General features: G+C 45.0%; 1 protein-coding gene across 1 annotated transcript in view; it reads left to right on the forward strand.

Moving 5' to 3' along the window:
- pkd1a (polycystic kidney disease 1a) overlaps positions 1–20,548 on the forward strand; it is a 74,541-nt gene that overhangs the window by 36,747 nt on the left and 17,246 nt on the right. The window contains exons 11-34 of the mRNA XM_086210971.1: positions 922–1,043; positions 1,150–1,300; positions 2,557–2,819; positions 3,097–3,477; positions 3,714–4,187; positions 4,311–4,442; positions 4,893–5,068; positions 5,662–5,792; positions 5,895–8,509; positions 8,861–9,058; positions 9,164–9,463; positions 9,578–10,017; positions 10,178–10,328; positions 13,546–13,698; positions 14,407–14,547; positions 15,620–15,941; positions 16,030–16,246; positions 16,742–16,901; positions 16,998–17,150; positions 17,237–17,381; positions 18,114–18,422; positions 18,561–18,649; positions 18,900–19,215; positions 20,265–20,442. Of these exons, the coding sequence (XP_086067097.1) occupies positions 922–1,043; positions 1,150–1,300; positions 2,557–2,819; positions 3,097–3,477; positions 3,714–4,187; positions 4,311–4,442; positions 4,893–5,068; positions 5,662–5,792; positions 5,895–8,509; positions 8,861–9,058; positions 9,164–9,463; positions 9,578–10,017; positions 10,178–10,328; positions 13,546–13,698; positions 14,407–14,547; positions 15,620–15,941; positions 16,030–16,246; positions 16,742–16,901; positions 16,998–17,150; positions 17,237–17,381; positions 18,114–18,422; positions 18,561–18,649; positions 18,900–19,215; positions 20,265–20,442 (7,717 nt within the window). The remainder of the gene's footprint in view (positions 1–921; positions 1,044–1,149; positions 1,301–2,556; positions 2,820–3,096; positions 3,478–3,713; positions 4,188–4,310; positions 4,443–4,892; positions 5,069–5,661; positions 5,793–5,894; positions 8,510–8,860; positions 9,059–9,163; positions 9,464–9,577; positions 10,018–10,177; positions 10,329–13,545; positions 13,699–14,406; positions 14,548–15,619; positions 15,942–16,029; positions 16,247–16,741; positions 16,902–16,997; positions 17,151–17,236; positions 17,382–18,113; positions 18,423–18,560; positions 18,650–18,899; positions 19,216–20,264; positions 20,443–20,548) is intronic.

The raw sequence follows: 20,548 nt of genomic DNA on the forward strand, positions 1-20,548 counted from the left end.
CAGTGGTTAGCACTGTCGCCTCACAGCAAGAAGGTTTCCGGGCTATCCAGCTAGAACCCTTCGCTCCCAGGATGCAGGGTTACTGGTGGTTCCTAGAGTCTCTAAAAGTAGAATGGAGCCAGAACTTTCAGCTATCAGGCTCCCCTCCTTTGGAACCGTCTCCCAGTTTCGGTCCGGGATGCAGACCCCCTCTCTACCTTTAAGAGCAGACTTAAGACCTTCCTTTTTGATCAGGCTTATAGTTAGGTCTGGCTTAGGCTGGCCCTAAGATATACTGCTATAGGCTTAGACTGCTGGGCGATCTCCCATGATGTACTGGGCTTCTCTCTCCTCCTCTCTTTCCTGTCTGTCCTCCTATATGTGTCATATATAAATCACACTCATACGTGTTACTAACTCCTCTTCTTCTCCGGCGCCTTTGGGCTCCCCTCATCCCAGATCCCGGGTGCTGCTGGAGGAGGATCCCTTTCTCTCTCTCTTTATCTGTGTCCCTCTCTTTCCTTCTGTATATCTGTCTTCCTCCATTATCTGTCCCTGTCTCTGCCCTGCTCTCTGGCTCTCTTCCCCCCCCCAATCGGTCGAAGCAGAAGGCCGTCCCTATTGAGCCTGGATCTGCTCGACGTTCCTGCCTGTTAAAAGGAAGGTTTTCGTCGCCACTGTCGCAGGATGTGCTGCTCATGGAGAATTGTTGGGTGTAAATTCATAGAGGGAGTGAGGTACTGGACCTGCTCTACTTGTAGAGTGTCATGAGATAACTTTTGTTGTGATTTGGCACTAAATAAATAAAACTGACTTGACTTCTTCTTTCTGTATAAGATGAATTACGCTGACATTGTCAACAGCACTCCCTCTTTTAACTCCTCGGTGTTTCTCAATTTACTGTATGTAACCTGTGACTTTTTCTTTTTTCTCCCTCTGTAGTGCGTGTTCCAGATGCAGGGATCTACATGCTGGGCCTTCCTGTGTTTCCTTCCTATAATCCTGTGCATCGTGTCCCCTCTGCCCAGCTTTCTGCGCCACAAACTCCCAGGAGAACAATCGAAGTCAGAATGCATCTCAACTTGTTTATTGAATGATCTTCTTATCAAACCTTCTCTTCTCAAAACTTGTTTGGTTTCTTGTTGATTTATTTTTCTCTCATCGGTGCAGGTGCTGTTGTTCCCTGCTCTGAGCTTTGTTCACGCAGGTCGTCTGTCTTCCCTGGAGTTTGTCACTCAGGAACTCAGTTCACAAATCTCCATCCGATTCCAGACCTACAGACCTCACTGTCATTATCCCGGCCTGCACCTGCTGTTGCCCAGTGAGTCACACACTAAAACACACGCTCTCCAAGAAAAAACATCCACACATTCCTAATGTGCATCAGCAGGTGTTAAAAACATTTAAACCACCTGAGCCCCAAACTCCCCACGCACACTCATTGACCAACCTTGTCGGAACTTGTTAGGTAGGTGAGCATGAAGCCTGGAAAGAAAATAGGGCAGAGGAAGGGAACAAGACCAATCAAGACCCCTCCTGAATACTTCTGTCCTTGTCTCAGATCACTAGACACTTGTAACCAGAACCAGATCACTATTTGGCACAAAAGATAGAGAGATTCTTTCAGTGTTTTTTGTACGTCTTCGCTGAGACTAAGCTGCAAAGATGTGTGGAGTAGATGTGCATGAAAAAGATGTGAAACATAGAAATCCAGAGAGAGGGGAGCAGCTTTTAAAAGACAAAGTGGGGTGCGCTTTTGTGCCGCTTTCACTCGGAGTTTTTGAGCACTAATGGGATAATGCAAGACAGAACACCAGTCTGCTTTGTTCCTCGCCAAGATGGGTATCATCAATAATTATGTCTCCTCTACGAATACAAAAAACACACACAAATCTTTCACAATCCACAAGGGCTCATTTTTTTCACTGAATTCATCACTTTAATCCCTTGCTTTTATCTGCAGATTTACTCTGTTATGCTTTTCAGATGGAAAGTGACAGGTCGCAAACCACAACGCTGATGTGGTGGTGTACTTTCTCCCCTGAAGTGTCACCTCTTGTGTGTGTGTTTTTTTAACCAAACCTTTATTGGTGTTCATATGCATGTATGGATATCCCTAGATATCACAAACTCCCCTTTGTCACATATAAGACACCGTAAATACAAACAAAAGCGAAAAGTCAAAAGTAAACATCAGAATACATAACATATCAGCTGACAAATAATTTATACTTTAGATCCATAGCACATCCACAAATCTGACCTAAACATTGGCAACAAATATAAGATTTCTCTGAGACTAAGCTGCAAAGATGTCAGTTAAATTCAAGAATAGAGATGTAGGGAGATTTATCTGTTCTGTAATTGCTTAATGCTGGATTTGCGATTAGACATTGAACATTATCTGTAAGAATAAATTATTGTATTACATCTAGCTCATTTTCATTCAAATAATTTTAAATTCACAGCTATTTTTACAACATAAACTCTTGGTTCACAGATTTTCATCCATAAACAAACTCCCTTTGCCTGTTTTGCATTTTGAATTTTAAAAAAAAAATGCATCTTGTGTGTCAGGTTGTGGAGGTCCAGTGTGTGCTCCCATGGCTGTATGCGTCCCCGATAACTCCAGGGACAGTGAGCCGCCATCTTGTCCCCGATTAGAGCAGTGGTGTCAGTTCCAGCGCCGGTGCCTGGCCCTCTCTAGTCCGTGCCAGCCAGCATCTTGTACTAACTGCACCCAGGATCAGCGCCTCCCTCCTGGGGCTCTGAGACCCCGGTACACCCTACAGAACGAGGTGGCCTTCACACTACCAGCAGGACCAGCTGCAAACATTCTGGTAAGGGGAGTGTTATTTGCTCAGGGTTAGAGGTGTCAGTGTTTAACCCTGGATGTGACATAAGCACAGAAGAAAATGTTGATTACTTCCAGCTTGAATGTGAGAGTGCTTACAGTCAAACTGGATCGTTAAGGCCGTTTGCTCTTAAAATGTAACACAAGAAGAAAATAATGTTTTAATTTCAATGTGTTCAATATATGTTTTTGAACTTGCTTGTACACTTAAAGTTGGTCACACACAATGTGGCTTGTGTCCATAATCTGCTGTTACCTCTCAGCTACAAGACCAACTGGAGGATCTTCTGGTTTCCCCCGGTGACGTCATTGCCCTCCAGCATGACGCAGGGCCAGCCTCCCTTCTTCGCTGCCAGTCCTCTCCAACCTCACAGTGGCGACAACCTGTTTTAGCCCTCAACCAATCAGAGTGGTTCTCAATAAACGACACCAGGCAGTCCCCCGACAGCCTGGCTGACCACAGCGCCAACCCTCTTCCTGACCCAGAACTTGACGTGGATGTGCTGCTGCATGATGGAGAGGGAGGCTGGCTTGAGGAGGTGGTGTGCCCGATCAGAGTGCTGTATGTGGGACACAGTGAGACCCAGCTGCAGGGAGCACAGCTGTCTGCCGGTCTACCCCAACCCGGACTCTACAGCCTGCTGGTAAGGCGTCAAAGCTGTATGTCATTTCCCAGCATGCATCTGACTGATGTTAACATGTGGTGGAGGCCACAGATGCAGAGCTTGTCCTCTAAGATTTATTTCTTCTTCTGTAATACTAATGTGGGATGAAACAATTAACTTTCACTGGTTTGAAGGGTTTACTTGTTATGTGTTCTGTACTCTTATTATGTTGTGTGACCACCGAGACAGAATTTGATTTGGTTAATGACCTCCAGGTGACCTCAGCTGAACCATCATACCCAGCCTCAGCATCGTGTCCACTCCGTGTGGTGCCTCCACTGGGCTTAGCCATTGTCTACCCTCGTCCCTTGAACAGCACCCTCTACCTGCAGCCCAACAGTACTCGGCTGCTACTCCGCGTCCAGTCTCGTTATACAACAAGGGTGTCTCAGCGCGGCAGTAACTACAGCGCCACCTTTCACCCTGAGTGCCCCTCAGAGTTTTCGGCAGTCTGTCAGCCTGGTCCTCACTCAGGGGCAGGGATGGAGGTGGCAGAGCCAAACCTGTATGCAGTACTGGATCTGATCCTGGTGGCAGAGGAGCAGAAGAGTCCAGTGCAGGTGGAGCTGGAGGCCCATAACAATGTGACTGAAGCCAGCTTGACTATGCTTGTCCACCTGGAGGAGCCCCTCAGAGGACTGGTGGTGCAACCACACCCTGCCCACAGGGTGCTGATGGAGTCTGTGGTGGTGAGTGTGTGTGTGTTTATGTGTGTGTGTTCCTGACTGTACTTGATTGCTTTTAGTAAGTTGTTCTCAAAATTGAGCTCATAATTCTGTACTCTTCTACTTATGTCTGCGTTCTTGTCTCAGAGCTACACAGCATCGGTGCGCGAAGGCTCCAATCCAACTTTTAAATGGACAGTTGATGACAAGCCCTACTTCACCTATTACAACACCGTCCTCAATGTCATCTACCAGCACGCTGCCGTCTACAAGCTCACAGTGGGTTTCTTTTATTCTTCTGGGTTACTGTACATTTACAGAGGTTAAAACATCCAAAGACTCGAAGACCTGCCAGTGAACCAAAGTCTTTCATTAACAATTATTCTGACTCCGTTTATATGCTAGTTATTTTCTCGATTACCTTTTAAACAAATGCCTGAAAACTATGAAAAATGCCCTGCAAAGTTTTCTGCAGCATGTTGCAATGTCTGACCAGCAGTCCAAAACCACAAGATATCCAATACAATGTCCCAGGGGACTTTTTGACATTTCAACAGATCAGAAAAAAGAATGATTTTATATTGTTTTTTTTATCAAAATAATCACTGCTTTCAGTTTATCATCCCATCACTCCTTTATGAATATCATGATTGGCCCTCTGTGTAACAAAAACAAGGATATATTAGGTACTGTGCGGGACCTTCAGCCCATGTGTGTCGTGTCCTCCAGGTGACAGCCATGAACCACATCAGCTCCCTCACAGAGCACTTCAACGTCACCGTGGACCGGCTGCAGCCCATGACCAACCTCACTGTGAAGGGGGTTCCAGATGTGGTCCCTCAGGGCTCCAATCAGACTCTCAGTGCATCTGTGCTGGTGGACATGTCAGTGACGGCCACCTTCAGGTACAAGCAGACAGACCAACGGCTAGATGGATAGCAAATGTGTGTTTTTATTTTGGAAGCTGCATCTGTTTATGTTTGACTGCTCCTTTCTTCTCCTCTGTCTGTCTTTCTCGTTGCTCTTTTCTCTCTCTTCGCCTTCCTATGCACCATAATAGCCTCAGATTTATAACCATGTGGTTAGAGCGGATTGCTGACAAGAATTTTCCCCTCTGCACTGCCATTTCCCCTGTACTTTTTTTCTTTTTCTCGTTCCCCTCCCTCCCTCTCTCTCCCATTCCCACCCTCTCAACTGTGGCACACTCGCTCACTTACTCTCCCTCCACTCACACCATTCTTGGCGCAGTGAGATTTCTTTAGTTTGGAGTTTCCACTTCTCCCCATCCAAACCCTCCATTGCCTCTCGTCAGAGAAGATTCCGGCTTGTGTGTGTGTGTGTGTGTGTGTGTGTGTGTGTGTGTGTGTGTGTGTGTGTGTGTGTGTGTGTGTGTGTGTGTGTGTGTGTGTGTGTGTGTGTGTGTGTGTGTGTGTGCTAATGGTTATCAATGCATCTATTCATGTAGTTTTCTTTTTTTTAATTGTTGTCTCCATTTTAGATGGTCTTTTGCTGACGGGGGATACAAGGAGTTTGAATTCAAACCTCCCTATTCCTCCTCCCTCCTTTGCCCTGACTCCCTCAATCAGGTCCTTCTGAGCAACAACATCACCTATATCTACTCTCAACCAGGTGACCCTTTTCCCATAGTTGTACTCACGTAATAACTAGAGCATGCAAGGAAATCTGATTAAGCCTCTTTTCCTCTCTCCTTTTCCCCCTGTTTCTCTTCAGGAATATACACTGCGCGGGTGTCAGTGTCCAATCGTTATGAAAACATCAGTCAGAGCATCAACATGAGCGTCTACAGCATCCTCACTCGTGTCGACATACAGACGGAGCCCCGACTTCTCCTAGCTGGCAAATCTGCTGAGTTTGAGGCTCACCCTTTGCCTTCACCCTATGGCATTCACTATGACTGGTTCTTCGGAGATGATTCCCTGCCCCAGCAAGGTCGACGAGTCGCGCACACCTTTGCACACAGTGGTGCCTTCAATGTGTGTGTGTCGGTTAACAACACCATCAGTTCTATGGAGGCTTGTGCAAGTATGTTCGTATATGAGGAGATTGAGGATTTAGTAGCTGAGAGTTCCTCTCCTACTGAACTCCACAGTCCTACTACGGTGCAGGCACGCCTTGCTTCAGGGAATAACATCACCTGGACCTTCTCTATGGGTGATGGGAGTATCTACACCAAATCTGAGCCTTACTTGTCTCACAACTATGTGAAAGATGGCAACTACACAGTGAACGTGACTGCCTCAAATGCTGTGAGCTCGGGCTGGACAATCTTAACAGTGCAGGTGTTTGTCTTCCAAGTGGTGAGGATGGAGCCGTCTGGGTGTGTCCAAGAAAGGACAGCCGTCACCTTTCATGCCTGGGTGTCTGGTAATGCATCGGCTCATCTTTATGAATGGAGCTTCGGGGACCAAAGTCCTAATGAGACACACTATGGCAACCCCAGAGTGTCACATACTTACGGGACAAGTGGGAACTATCACCTCTCGCTACTTCTCTCCAGTGGAATCAACAAGGCCAACTTCTTTAGCTGGGTCTGTGTGCAGCCAGCCCTCAGCAACATCAACCTCACTCTGGAGAAAACACATTATGCCATCGGTGAGGAGGTTCGATTCCAGGTCAGAGCTGAACCAGAATTTAACTACAGTTACAAGTGGGACTTTGGGAGAGAGGAAGACCCTTGGCTTGGCCCTGGTTCTGGGAATATAATAACAATATATAAAAATCCAGGTCGCTACATGGTGACAGTGACTGCCTTCAATAACATCTCCACAATCAATACCAGTGTTCTGATTGAGGTTCAAACACCTGTAGGACCAATTTTTATTCAACACAATGGCACAAAGTACAATAACCTGACAGTAAGGGCACCATATTCTTTTACAGCCCCTTTTGGGGTCTCTAATGTCACTTATATCTGGGACTTTGGAGATGGGAACCTGCTCACTGGCCAGAATATCCTCCACACTTACAACTCCTCTGGGAACTACAATATTACATTGACCGCAGCTAACACAGTCAGCAGGAATCAGACTTTCTTACCTGTTGCTGTGCTGGCACCAGTCCGGGGGTTAACCGTCAACGCTAGCCTGATCAACGTCCCGCTTAATGCCTCAGTCCACTTTGAGGCCAACATGGATCAGGGAGATGCTGTCCGTTTTTCTTGGATCTTGTGTGATCGCTGCACTTCAATCCCAGGGACGCACACCATGTTCTACACCTTCCGCTCCGTTGGTACTTTCAACATCATTGTGACAGCAGAAAATGATGTGGGAACAACACAAGCGAGCATCTTCCTGTTTGTTCAACGTGAGCTGGAGGGGCTGCAGATTCTGACAGAGGAGGAAACGACTGGAGAAGGTGGTGGTGGTTCAGGATTGGATGGTTGCTGCTTTGCAACAAACCGTGTTCTTCACCTTCATGCAGGTTTAAGAGAAGGAACTAATATGACTTTTACCTGGAACCTCATCAGGGAGATGGATCCCGCCAGCTCAAGCTTCAACGTAAGTGCCAAGACTGTGGAGGTTAATTACCCGACACCAGGTCCATGTGACATCTTTCTTCGGGCAGCTAACCTCCTGGGCCAGCTGTTGGTCAACAGAACCATCCACTTCCTGGAACCAGCAGGAGGGGTGCACCTGCATATCAGCAAAAACCCTGTTGCTGTCAATACTCCGATTAACCTGACAGTGTTGAGTAAGGAGGGCTCGGACCTGCACTACCACTGGTCTGTGAGTGGAGAGGCTTTGCAGTGGAAGACACCCTGGAGGACACACACCTTCCTCACTCCAGGCCTAAAAGTAGTTACAGTGAAGGTCTTCAATCAAGTCAGCTCAGAGCTTGTGACAGAGGTGGTCAGTGTTCAGGAGGTCATTTCTGGGCTACAGATCACCAATGTGACAGAGCAGGATTACGTAGCAACAGGTGTCAGCGTGTCTCTCCAGGGGGAACTACTGACGGGAACCAACGTGACGTGGACATGGCTTTTTGACGGAAGAACAGAAACAGGGCAGAAAACATCTCTGATATTCCAAGAGGCCAAGACCACCATTGTTTCTTTGAATGCCACCAATGATGTCAGTGGACAAGTGATTTCAAGGAAGTTCTTTGTCCAAGACAAAATTCAGGGCTTGGAGCTGAAGGCCAGCAAGAAGATTGCAGTCGTCGGAGAAAAAGTGGAGTTCACCATTTCTATGGCAGCGGGCTCAGATGTTCGTCTGATCCTCAGCATCAGCGGAGATGCCACAGTTCACCCTCAACCCAATCAAACCTACGTCCACATATTCACCAGGGTGGACACATACATGGTGAATCTCACAGCTCTCAACCAGGTAAGGTCAAAGGTCAGGCACAACACACACACCCGAGCATGTAGCCTTGAGAAGATGAATGATACTTTTCAAACAACTACTATCACTCACTGTGGAGCGAAACAGTGTTCACATCTCACAAGTATCATTCGCAGCGTCTAAGGGTAGATTAATGAATTTACCTTGGCAGTCCAACAACAGTATGGACTCCTTTTTCAAGTGAAAATTGATGTATATGGGTCTTTGGTAATGTTGTTGGTTTGATTGTTTTGGTGATTGAGCACAAAGTATTTGAATTGTGTTATAGTTATGTACAGTGACTGCCCAGGTTAGGGTTAACCTAACCCTAGTGTAATTCAATGTGTCATCCAGGTCAGTTCCAAGAGACGACACTTGCAAGTTGAAGTGATGGAGCCGGTACGCGGACTCACTATCACAGGAAGCAGTGCGGCGATCCCTGTAGGAGTGAAGAGATCGTTCGTGGCCAACATCCTGATGGGCAAACCTGTTCGTTTCCTGTGGACTTTTGACCTGCACCACCTCCACAAGATATCTCACATGGGCAAAGAGGTCAGCTCTTGAAATATGTTGCCCTCATCATTATAAATATTAATGTAATGCTGCACACTGCAACTGTGAGGCTGCTTAAGTGATGATGTCTGTGCGTGTCCGCAGGTGTCCTACACGCCAGAGGAAGCAGGTTTATTGACCATTTACCTGAGGGCCTTCAATGCACTGCATGATCAGAATATCACCAAGCACATCCTGGTGCAGAACCTGCTAACATCTGCCGTCCTGTATGCAACGCCTCGGGACACATTTATCAATAAGACCGTGTTCCTGGTGGCCTCTGTCACACCCAGGTCGAATGCTGTAGAGTGCTTATGGGATTTTGGTGATGGTTCAACTCCAGTTCACACCAACACCACCACTGTTGGTTACGTGTACAGAAACCCAGGACACTACCTAGTCCAAGTATGTCTCTTTGAACTATTTTACTTTTATTTATAGATATTAAATATATGAGCTGATACAAGCTACATGTGGAAGCTTCTGATCCTCTCACACGTTTGTTTTCCTCTCTGTAAGGCGAACTGCAGTAACCTTGTGAGCTGGGTGTTGGCGCAGGTAGAGGTAAACATCAGTGTGTTGGAGTGTGAGGAGCCAGAGGTGCAGGTGCTTCAAGCCCCCCGCCTCTCCATCTGGCGCTCCCAGCCCACCTTGGTTGAGGCCAGTGTTGACCTGAAAGGCTGTGTACGCTATGGAGCTCAGTACCTCTGGCAAATACTCTCAACGCCATCCTGTGAGAATGACCAGCTCACTCCCTCCGTGGCTGCAAATCATCCCTCTCAGCCATCGTCTGTTAAAGTCATTCGCCTCCCAGGAGAAGTGGATGTGAGGCGGCTACAGCTGTCGCTGCCTAAGATGGCTCTGGCAGCTGGGAACTACACCCTGGTGTTTTCTCTGTCGTATGAAGGTGTGCCGCTACGGAAGGCTGCCTGTCTGGTGCTAAGCATCATGGCTGCCAGGTCAGCAGACAATATTTTTGACTCTTAATTGCTATTAGTTGATTATTTACAGGCAATTCTCAAGCTTACAAATGTGGACCAGTTAACTGCAGCCTAGTTTAGGTTCACATACTGGTTTTGCACAACAGAATGTAAATGTAACTCGCTACTTTCCTGTCAGGTTGGTGCCCATCATAGAAGGCGGCACCTACAGGGTGTGGTCGAGGACTCAGGACCTGCAGCTCAGTGCAGAGCAGTCATACGACCCCAACATGGATCCAGACAGTCAGTCCCTCCTCCACTACCATTGGGAGTGCCACAGCACTTCAAAGGTAAGGGCACGTAAGATGTTGCTCTGCAGGAATTAATGCTGTCTTAAAGTTGAAACAGAGTGGGGATTTTAGTTTTGGGAACAAAATACATAACAAAATCAAAATTCACTGCTCAGTTTTTACAGTATAATTCCCCTGTATTGTCCAGGTCAGTGAAAGCAATCAGCACAGTAATGCTCAGTTTTAAGTCACATCTGATACCATCAAAAATAATGCCTGAATAGAAAAAAGTCCGCAAGCTGTTGTGTCCTATATGGCAAACACAGGAAGACATTACAAGTGAAATTATGGCTTGACAAGGCTCGGTATCATCACAGCTGTTTTACAAAAGCCCTCTGACAAGTTTGGGACTGTGTAACCCCCAATCAGATGGGTTGCTCCAACATCTCGTGGACCTGCGGCTGGCTAGTCAGTTAGTTTACCACATGGCTGGTGGCGGCAGCCCTGCAGACCACTAACTGCTCTCACCAGGAATGTGGATTATTTTGTTTGTTAGAGAGTTGCTATCTGTGTGCAAATTGTAGCAGGTCAAGTCGCCATTGATTAACTATTAATAGGTAGAGTTAATCTTTTCTATTTGAGTTGCTTTTTTTTTTTTTTTAGCTACTACTAGAATTGGTGAAAGATTTTTTATCACTGACTTTTTTCAAGTTGACACCCATTCAACCTTTGCTCCTCGACCCGTTGTGTGAACCAACCATCTATCCATCCATTTTCTACCGCTTATCCTTTAAAGGGTCCAGGCCCTGCGACGGGGGTGGGGGTGGGGTGGAGCCTATCCCAGCAGGCAGGGTTCACCCTTGTCTATTGCAGGACCAACACATAGAGACAGACAACCATTCACACTCACAGTCACACCTACAGTCAATTTAGAGTATCAATCAGCCTCGTCCTCTCTTGATGTCTTTGGACTGTGGGAGGAAGCTGGAGTACCTGGAGAGAACCCATGTGTCCAAGCCAGGGCTTGAACCTGGAACGTTCTTGCTGTGAGGCGACAGTTCTAACCACTGCAGTCCCAATGTGAGAACTTAGCTTGTAAATGGAGAGCTGCTAATAACCAGCAGAGGGCAGCAGCACACGTAGGTGGTGTGAAGCCTGCCGAAAATTCTAAGCTTAACTTAATCAATTTATTTATTTACACAGTCACTAAAATGCATTTGAATTGGATTATTTGAAGTGTTTGTCCCGGCCAAAAACATTAGGTTTGATAAGTTAAGATTAATAAATTACCAAACATAATTAATTAGATTCTGTTTTGAAAATACATGACTGGCCATGCTGCTATGCAAATAGTCTTTTTCTCACTGATTGATAAAGTTACAAAAATTGTAATTATTTATTTATAAATATTGTATTTGAATATAATAATGTAAAATCGATCAAACTCTCTCTCTCTCTAACTTTTTCACCCCCTATTTTAACTTTTGATGTGTTTATATTGATGTCGTAAATGTTTCATTGCAGTCATACACAGAGGAACAGCTGTAGCTGTGACTGATTATGAAGCCAACAATGAAATACAAGGTTCACTCAGATCTGTTGTAGAATTCCAGACTGTTAAACAGTTTCTCTTTGACTATTCTGCGTATCTGGCTTGAATCTAGTAAAAATAGAAAGTGTTGAATTGTCAAACCAAAGTCCACTCTAAAGCAAATCATTGGTGCTTTTTGATTGTTCGCAAGACAAATTTTAAGGTGGGCGGTCCTTATTCATCAGCGGAACCATTATGTAATTGTCATCTGGTCCTGTAACTGTCAGGAGGATCCACAGATCAGAGTGTTTGAGTGGTCCTGTTCGTATGTCGAGTGTATGCCCATGAGCGTTTGAGTGAAAAGTCATGTCGTTTTTTTTTCTTCACTATCAGCACTTCCTTGGCAGGGTGTGAGCACATTCTTTCTGTGCAGCAAAAGACCACAATATAAGACCTAATGGGATGGGTGTGACCTGTGCTCGCGCGCACGTGTGTGCGTGTGTGTGCGTGTGCGTGTGTGTGCGCGTGTGTGTGTGTGTGTGTGTTTGTGTGAGATAGACATGCATTTAATGGGTTATGTAACAGTTTAGAGATAAACTCAGCATTCCACAGCTGGTGCTTAGCTCCCCACCCTAACATTTACTGTAAACGGGCAAAACAATTAGGAAGAAGGGCACTCGGAGTTTGACCACTAAGACTAAACCATCTTTGCACTGGCAGTTCAAAAAAAGAGGTGGAGGTGCAGCCAACAGCAACACAGCTGATCAGATGTCCTCCAATATCTTGACCTTGGGCACAAATCGTTGTAGGAGATAATGTGTTGGTTTGAAAGGAAAAAAGAAAGTATTTACTGTTGCACAATGATAGCATTGGTGAGTTTTGTTGAAGTGGAGCCTGGGAGCGTTGATTACATCAAATATGGCAACATCTGTGAGTTTTTAGTAGAAGGTTCTACAATTTTTTTTACAAACAAAAGGCTTTTAGAAGGTTCCCTACTATGTGTGCACTTTTACCTGCAATTCTTTTTAACCCTCCTGGATCTTCTGGCTGCTTGTCTCAAAAATATTTTGCAAGCAATATTTATAAGTTAAGGGATATGACAAAGGTTGCAGGCACACGTAGGAAAAATATAATTAAAAAAAATCACTTACACATTAAATTTGGATTTGGTTCAGATTTAATTTTAAATTTTCTCCACCATCCACACAGGTTAGGTTCCCATTGATACAACTGATTCCTTCCATCATCAACCCCACACACAACGTTCACTAAACCCTACAGTATGACACTGTACTGCTTTAAAGATCCCCCCATTACAATCCTCTTTTCAAGCACTTCGAAATCAATTTGTTAACGATCTTGAGTGGGAAAATCTTCCTTCATTGTCTCAATTTCAAATATTGATGCAGATATTAAGCGTCAGATTGATGACAAAACACAAGAAGGGATGTACCAATGTCGCTAATGTTTTAGTTTTCTTCCCAAACATGCATATGCATCAATAGAGATGCAATGCAAAGCAAAGCAATGCGACGCCCACGTCAGTTACTGTATTCCTGGGAGAGCGTGCTTTCATTTCAATATATTTTTCTGCATCACTATTACAAAAACCAAATTCAGTCTGATTTGTGCTCTCTATCCATATGTTTGTCACCTTAAGTCTGAAAATACTGTTCTACAAACCATTTTATGGAACCATTTTCATCATCCACATATTCATGTGCTTGTTTTGTCTGTCCCTTGCAGGGTCCTGAGCATTGCTCCAGTCTGAACTTTGGTCTGGGCTCCAGCGGACCGGTGCTTGGAATCTCTGGTTCTGAACTGGAGGCCGGCGTAGAATACACTTTTAAACTGACCATCAGCAAAGATGGCATGGCCCCGGAGTCCAAAACACAAACTGTGAGTGTCTCTCTGTGTTTTTCAATGAAAACACAAGGTTAAGTTATAACATTGACTAAAGCTCAGTTCCACTGATATGGGCCAGGTGGTCAGTGCAGTCAGAGAGTGTGTGTGTGTGTGTGTGTGTGTCTGTGTGTCTGTGTGTCTGTGTGTCTGTGTGTGTCTGTGTCTGTGTCTGTGTGCGTGTGCAGGATTTGAATCATGGTATATCTTTGCAGCAGTGTTCCATTTAGAATCATATTTTCACGTACATTCTGCAGTTTTGATCAAATTTGGATTCATTGCTCAGCTCTAGTTGCCTCCTTACATTCCCCTGTCACTGTCAATTAAATCTGAACAATATTAATGTGTTCTATGATGAATATTTGATATTTCAGAGAAATAAAGGAGCCTAATTAAATGTTAATGAATGTACTTCTGTGTTTCTGCATTATATTCTATTCTATATTTATATTTTATCCCAAGATATTTTTTTTGTCATTTCTGGTTAATTGATCTGCAGTACATTTCTATCAGTATGGACTGAAGCTGCTGCCAACAAAACAAGTTAACCCTGTTACAGATTACTAGCACAACTAGAGATCTAACGACGTGGCGGCACAAAGCAGCTGGTACTGACACAGAGAAGGACAGTGGTTTAGGTGGTTGATATGTCGTCTTTTTTTTGTGCCCATGTTGTTTGACATTTTATGATTATGTGTGTGACAGGTGCTTGTCCAGAGCGGCCATATTCCCATGGTCTATCTGGAGTGTGTGTCCTGTAAGGCCCAGTCCATCTATGAGATCAACCAGAACTCCTACGTCTACCTCAGAGGAACCTGCACCAACTGCCAGGGATTTCACCGTGGGGTAAACGCAAACTCAAACTCAGCCAGTGACACAAGCGCACAACCCCTTAAAGTCAGGTCCCTGCACCACTGAGGGACCAGCGAAGTGAACACTTCCAGACCCTCACTGAGGCAGACTTATGATGAGAGTGAGATCATCGTACAAGTGGAGCCAAAATATGTCCTTGCTCACGCTAAACACTTCAGATATTAAACCTTAAACCGCAGGTGCTGCACTTGCTGACTGTGAATGACATATGGAGGCACGTAGCTTACATCAGAGGGGCCCTAGCTTGAAAAGATACAATTATTACCACAATACAACAATTTCCTTGTTACCTCGTGAGGCAAGTTTGGAGGCGGTCAAAGTAAAGATTTATTTACTTGGCAAAAGAAATGGTTCCTCAGAAATGAAGTATTTTGCACATAATATCAAAGAGGATTGTAAGAAATACAAATTAGACAAAGGAATATGGTACCATTTTTGAAATTTAGAAAATAAAAATGCATTTTGGGAAATTTTCACGTTTGTTTGGATGGAATCTGATGTTAAGATTTCAAAACTGCGTCAGTTGCAGCAACAGCAGTCCTCTCTCTTCATTTTAATGCAAGTATGAGAATATTGATATGGTCAGCAGAGGTGGTTAAAGTACTCACATTCTGGTAAAAGTAGAAGTACTCGTTCAACCAATGTACTCAAGTCAAAGTAAGAAAGTATAGGCTCTGAATGCACTCTGAAGTAAAAGGTAGTGAGTTATTTTCTGCTCCGCCTGAAGTGTTGGCTTGTAGAAGAGTGAGTGTGCATCAAAACTAAATTGAATTTTAAAGGTTTATTTTTCAAATGTAAGGAGTAGAAAGTCCAGGCACTTTGTGTTAAAATGTAGGGAGTACAAGCTAAAGGTTGCCAGGAAAAAATATATCAAGTGAAGTACTGAAAAATCTGCTTAAGTACTTCGCATCTCTGCTGGTCCGGCAACATGCGACACGTTTCTGTTAGGACTTGGAAGCATCATGATGTAGAGGCTGATGATGTTGTGATTTTGATCAAATCCAAATCGTAGCCTGGCTATAAAATGTTTCTCTTTGCCTGTCAGCGCTGGAGTGCCATGACACTTCAGAATGAGACTCTGGTCCTGGACTCCTCCTCGACCACCACAGGGAGTGACGGCATGAATCTGGTGCTGCGGCAGGGGGTCCTGCACCTCGGAGACTCCTATATCTTCACCCTCCACGTGACCGATGGCAGCCTGGATGGCGAGGGCGCCGCATCCATCACGCTGCATCACAATATGCCCCCGGCTGGAGGAGAATGTCACCTGAGAGCGGGAGGGGAGGCAGGGCTGGACTATGATGATGTAGATGGTGTAGGCTGGCGGATACGCTCGCTGCTGGACAGAGTACACTTCAACTGCTCAGGTATGACGGTGCAGGGTGTGATCACCTTCTCACACACACGTGAGTTGCCTTTTTCTTCATATCGTTATTTGTGTCTCCATATCTCCAGGCTACAGTGATCTGGGCGTCTCTGAGACACCGTTACTCTACAGTTTGTTGGTGACGCGCTGCAGAGAGGACTACTGCGAGGACTTCTGTGTGTACAAAGGTAGCAGTCCAGAGCACTCTGCCTTCCTGCCCCCAGGCTTCGGCTCAGCCCGACACCGTGTTGCCGTATCCATCACAGTGGAGGACCACCAGGGAGCAGCCGTCACTGCGCTCAACAAGTAACTACAGTGTCACAGCAGCGTTTATAAAATGATTCATTCGCCAGTTAAGCTGAAAGCGTTCACAAAAGAACCCAGGAATACCTGATCTGTTTCTCCAGTCAGGACACAGAAATGTGGCAAACAATCACATCCCTTATGTAAACTAAATGTAGCTCAGGAAGTCAGGATTTCATCTGATGTCCGTCAGATACAGTCTTGACAATTAAGTAACTTTAATTAACTAGCAAGAAGGCAAACACACAAAAAAAGCTATGTGACAAAGGTGAGAATTGTGAGTCATATCATTTGACCGCCCTCATCTGTGCTTAAGAGTGAAGTAGTTGAAATTTCACCATGTCAGAGACATCAACTCTACTTCTCAGAGCTCCTAAAACTTCCCACATTCTTCTACCGGTATAGTCTGAGATGAGCAGGCGGTTTTATTTGTGTTTTCCCTCCTCAGAGTTTGGAACTTTTACGCTCCCCAGTTGACATTGCTGTGTTTGCACCCAGGTCCATGGAGGTCGTGCTTCCAGATCCGCCCCCTGAGTACAGTAGCCTTCCTCATTGGCTGGCTGAGCTAACAGACACTAAACTCAAAAAGCTGCTGGAACAGGGAGACTCTCAGAGGGTCCGAGAGTTATCACTGGCTCTGATTACAGTCCTAAATGAGGTAGGAGAGGCCTCGCCATGAAAATACTGATGTACTGCATCCATCTGTCCACCAGCTGACTTAAGTATATTTATACCTGTATTCACCGTCTTCCAGTATGAGCAGACCAGAGACTGGGCACATGTTTACATGGCCGAGCGTGAATACCGAGGCAAAGTCCGCAGTAACATCACCAGAGCTCTGACCGCTCTGGACCTAACTACTGTTAGTGACATTCAACAGACCTCTGCTGCCCTGGCGCAGTGCACGGTGAGCAGGATGAGATGGAGCAGAACAAGAAAGGAGTTTAAGAAAACACACAGTATTCAATCGTGTGTGTGTGTGTGTGTTTTCAGGCGGTGAGTCGAGAGTTCATTTGTGAGGAGTGTCAGAACAGCACTCTGAACAAACTGGAATCCATGTTGGAGATCCTGCAGACGGACACCAAGCAGGGCACGGTCACGCCGACAGAGATAGCTGACAACATCCTGAATATCATGGGTAAGAGTGTGTGAATATCAGCATGGGTGTGAGTCCATGTTTTCAACTTGGAGAAAATGGATGCATTTCTCTTTTGACGTGCATTTTCATTTTGCACTAGAATAAACCTTGGTGGAAAAATCTCAAATAAATCTCTAGAAATTAGAAAAAAAGTTTATACATTTGGTTGATGGAGAGAAGTTTGTTTTTCAATGAAATTGAAATTTGAATAAATAGAATGGAAACAGATTCAGCTAATAAACGATGAGGTACATCAGTCTTTTAATGGTCAGGGCTCATGGTTGGTGGTCTTCCAAGAGCACACAGCTGTAATTTTTGTTTTTCAAAACTCCCCATTTCTATTGTCTGTCTACAAGCTTTATATCCACCTTGTTTTTGTTTTCTTTCATTTGTATCCGTTTCTTTGCCTGATGCTCTTAAGTATGTCATCTCGCTGCACCCTCTTCTACAGCGATAGACGAGAGAACCAGTACGCTACCCAATGGTTATCTTATGAGGAACCAACTAATATTAGCATAAAAGTACTGGAAGTAAACATGCATTATTTTGTAATTTTGTCCGCGCTTTTTTGTTGTTGTTAAAAAATTAGTAACATGAGAATTTTTTTTGTTCAAAAATTAGTAACACAAGGAATTCTTCCTCCTGTCCATTATTTGGAAAATTAGAAGTTGGCAAAGTAAACTACATGTGAAGTTCAATTAATCCTCATTTCCACCTCTATCCAACCACCAGGGGATCTGATCCATCAGGTCAGCCAGTCGGCGTCCCAGTCCTACCTCCAGGCCGCCTACGTGGATTCGCCATCACCCTCCTTGTTCTCAGGAGGACTCCTGTTAGACCCCTCTCCCTCCTCCCTGGAGCCACACCCTCTGAGAGTGGCAGCCAAGGCTTACAGCCTGTCCTCCGTCCTCATGTTGATCCTCATGCACGCCCGCGTCCTCAACGAGGAGCCGCTTGTGCTGAGAGGAGCTGAGATTGCTGCAACAGGAAAGCTGGCAGACCCCCAGAGCCTGCTCTGTTACCATGGCAACAACAGACCAGGTAGTCCCATGTATCTGGCGACTTACAAGCTGATGAGTCATGTTTATGTCAATCTCAAGGAAGTTGTTTATAATTAACGGGATTGCAAATAAATATGACGGTTGAGATCAGGCTCTCTCTCCTCTCCTTTCCTTTCAGAATGCCAGCGATTCTCCATCCCTCGAGCTTTCAACAGCAGTCTTGGCAGAGCTGCAGCAGGAAACAGCATCATGCAGCTCCTCTTTCAGGTATCACCAGTAAACCTGTAACATCCTGGAAGATGTGAAATCTCCTTTTGAACTTTTTCTTCAGATCATTGTCAGAGAGTTTGGCAGCATGAAAGCCCCTGTTTTCAAAGTCTCTAATGAGCACACACTCAAACAAATAACTTGTCTGAAGTGGTTGTGTTGCTTTTGTTCACAGCTTGTAGCCTTTTCCAGATTATGTTGGATTGAATTTTCTTCATACTGCACCTGATTTTATGAAATATCCCTCCAGGTTGAGTCCAACCCCTTCCCTTTCAACTATGTGGCCAACTACACCGTCTCCACAGAGGTGGCATCCATGGAGTTCCGCACAGAAAACGGCACCCAGATTCCAATTTCTGGACTTGATGATAGTCTTGCCATCACTGTTGCCATTAACAATGGCAGTGGCGGAGAGGCGGGCAGCGATGGTTCCAGCGCTGGAGGAGTCCCCACAGCTGCAGCCATAAATATCAGCCACTGCGACTCCGTCATCGTCAGGGTCAGCACAGGAAACACCAACCGACAGGCAGGAGTGTCTGTGCAGCTCAACTTCACGTCTTTGAGAGGTGAGCTCTCATTATCTTTGTGTTGTGATTAGCCTGAGACTGCAACTGCATGAGAAACGGCAAACTAACCAAAGTTAGTCACTTTCTTCGCTGTTGGCTTGATGGTGAACAATATGGGGGTGGACTCAATAACTGGAACAGCTGAAGAATCCACAACAAAATAGAAAAACAAACAGACGAGCTGCAACACAGTTGAGAAGGAAGTCTGTCCACCTCAAGGTCTCATTGTCAGTCTTGAGCACTTGGTGTTGGATGCCTGTTTGCACACAGAGAACCAAACAAACACACTCATTGTTTTGAGCCACAATGTTGTCTTGGAAGTAATTTGAAGTAGAAATTTATGGCAGCGTATTTTTGGACCGCGTCAGAAAAGAGGCAGGCCTCTAGTAGCTTTCACATGTTTTTGATTCTCAGTTTCATTGTTTTCACTGTATTCGAGGGGCCAAACAGCACTGTGGCTGCAATTTGGTGGATAAAGAGCTTCTCTGTTGTGTTGGAACCTCAAATTATGAATCTATTCATCATTTAATCACAGCATGAGGCAGTGTCAGGTGGTGGGCTGCCCACATACAGCTATTAGGGTGGTTATACAGTATCTATAGATGTATTCATGTGATAGGTACACAAAACTAAAACAGATGAATGCTTTGAATATTAAGTGAAAGAACATTAACATGATGTAAAAGGCTGATAAACGGGGGCCGCATTTCAGTTGTCTTTTGTTGTACCCTTTTCCAAATCATTCAATCAGGTCCAAACAATGTCAGATTGATGCCTCTGCGGCGGTGAATGAGTGTCCAGTTCCTTCAGATTTGGTAAAAACATTCACTTGAATGAACAGGTCAAAGGTCCCAGTCACGCTCTGAATTCCCACTAATGTCAAATAGTGTGAAGTGATATTTTGTTTTCAAAAGGTCACTTACATGCATCTTGTAACAATGTCTGTGTGTTTCTTATGCCATCACAGTAACACCTTCATGGAATCGTGATGAGCTTAGTTTCACTCCAAAGTGATTGGTGGCAATTGCAGTTTCTTTGTTTTCCCTCAGATGCTAAAGGGGGAGAAACAGGAGAGTTGGAGGATGAGGAGCCCTTCATCACAGCCTACCTTCATTCCCACGAAGGACCTAATGAGTCCAACTGCACAGACAGAAAACGGATCACGCTCAGTATGACCAGGGGGCAAGAACTTGACCACAAGAAATACACCTTCTTCCTGTCACCAGAGTAAGAGCCTCTTTATGTCCCTTTGTATGTAACAGTAAGCACAGTAAACATTTACAAAGTTTATTTAGAATTACACTTGTTCTCCAGAAATACTTCTTCCTGGTCT

Source organism: Aulostomus chinensis, chromosome 8, assembly GCF_037954235.1.
Source record: "Aulostomus chinensis isolate RoL2024-O1b breed Wild chromosome 8, RoL_Achi_v1.0, whole genome shotgun sequence".
In the NCBI taxonomy this organism is placed as follows: domain Eukaryota; kingdom Metazoa; phylum Chordata; class Actinopteri; order Syngnathiformes; family Aulostomidae; genus Aulostomus; species Aulostomus chinensis.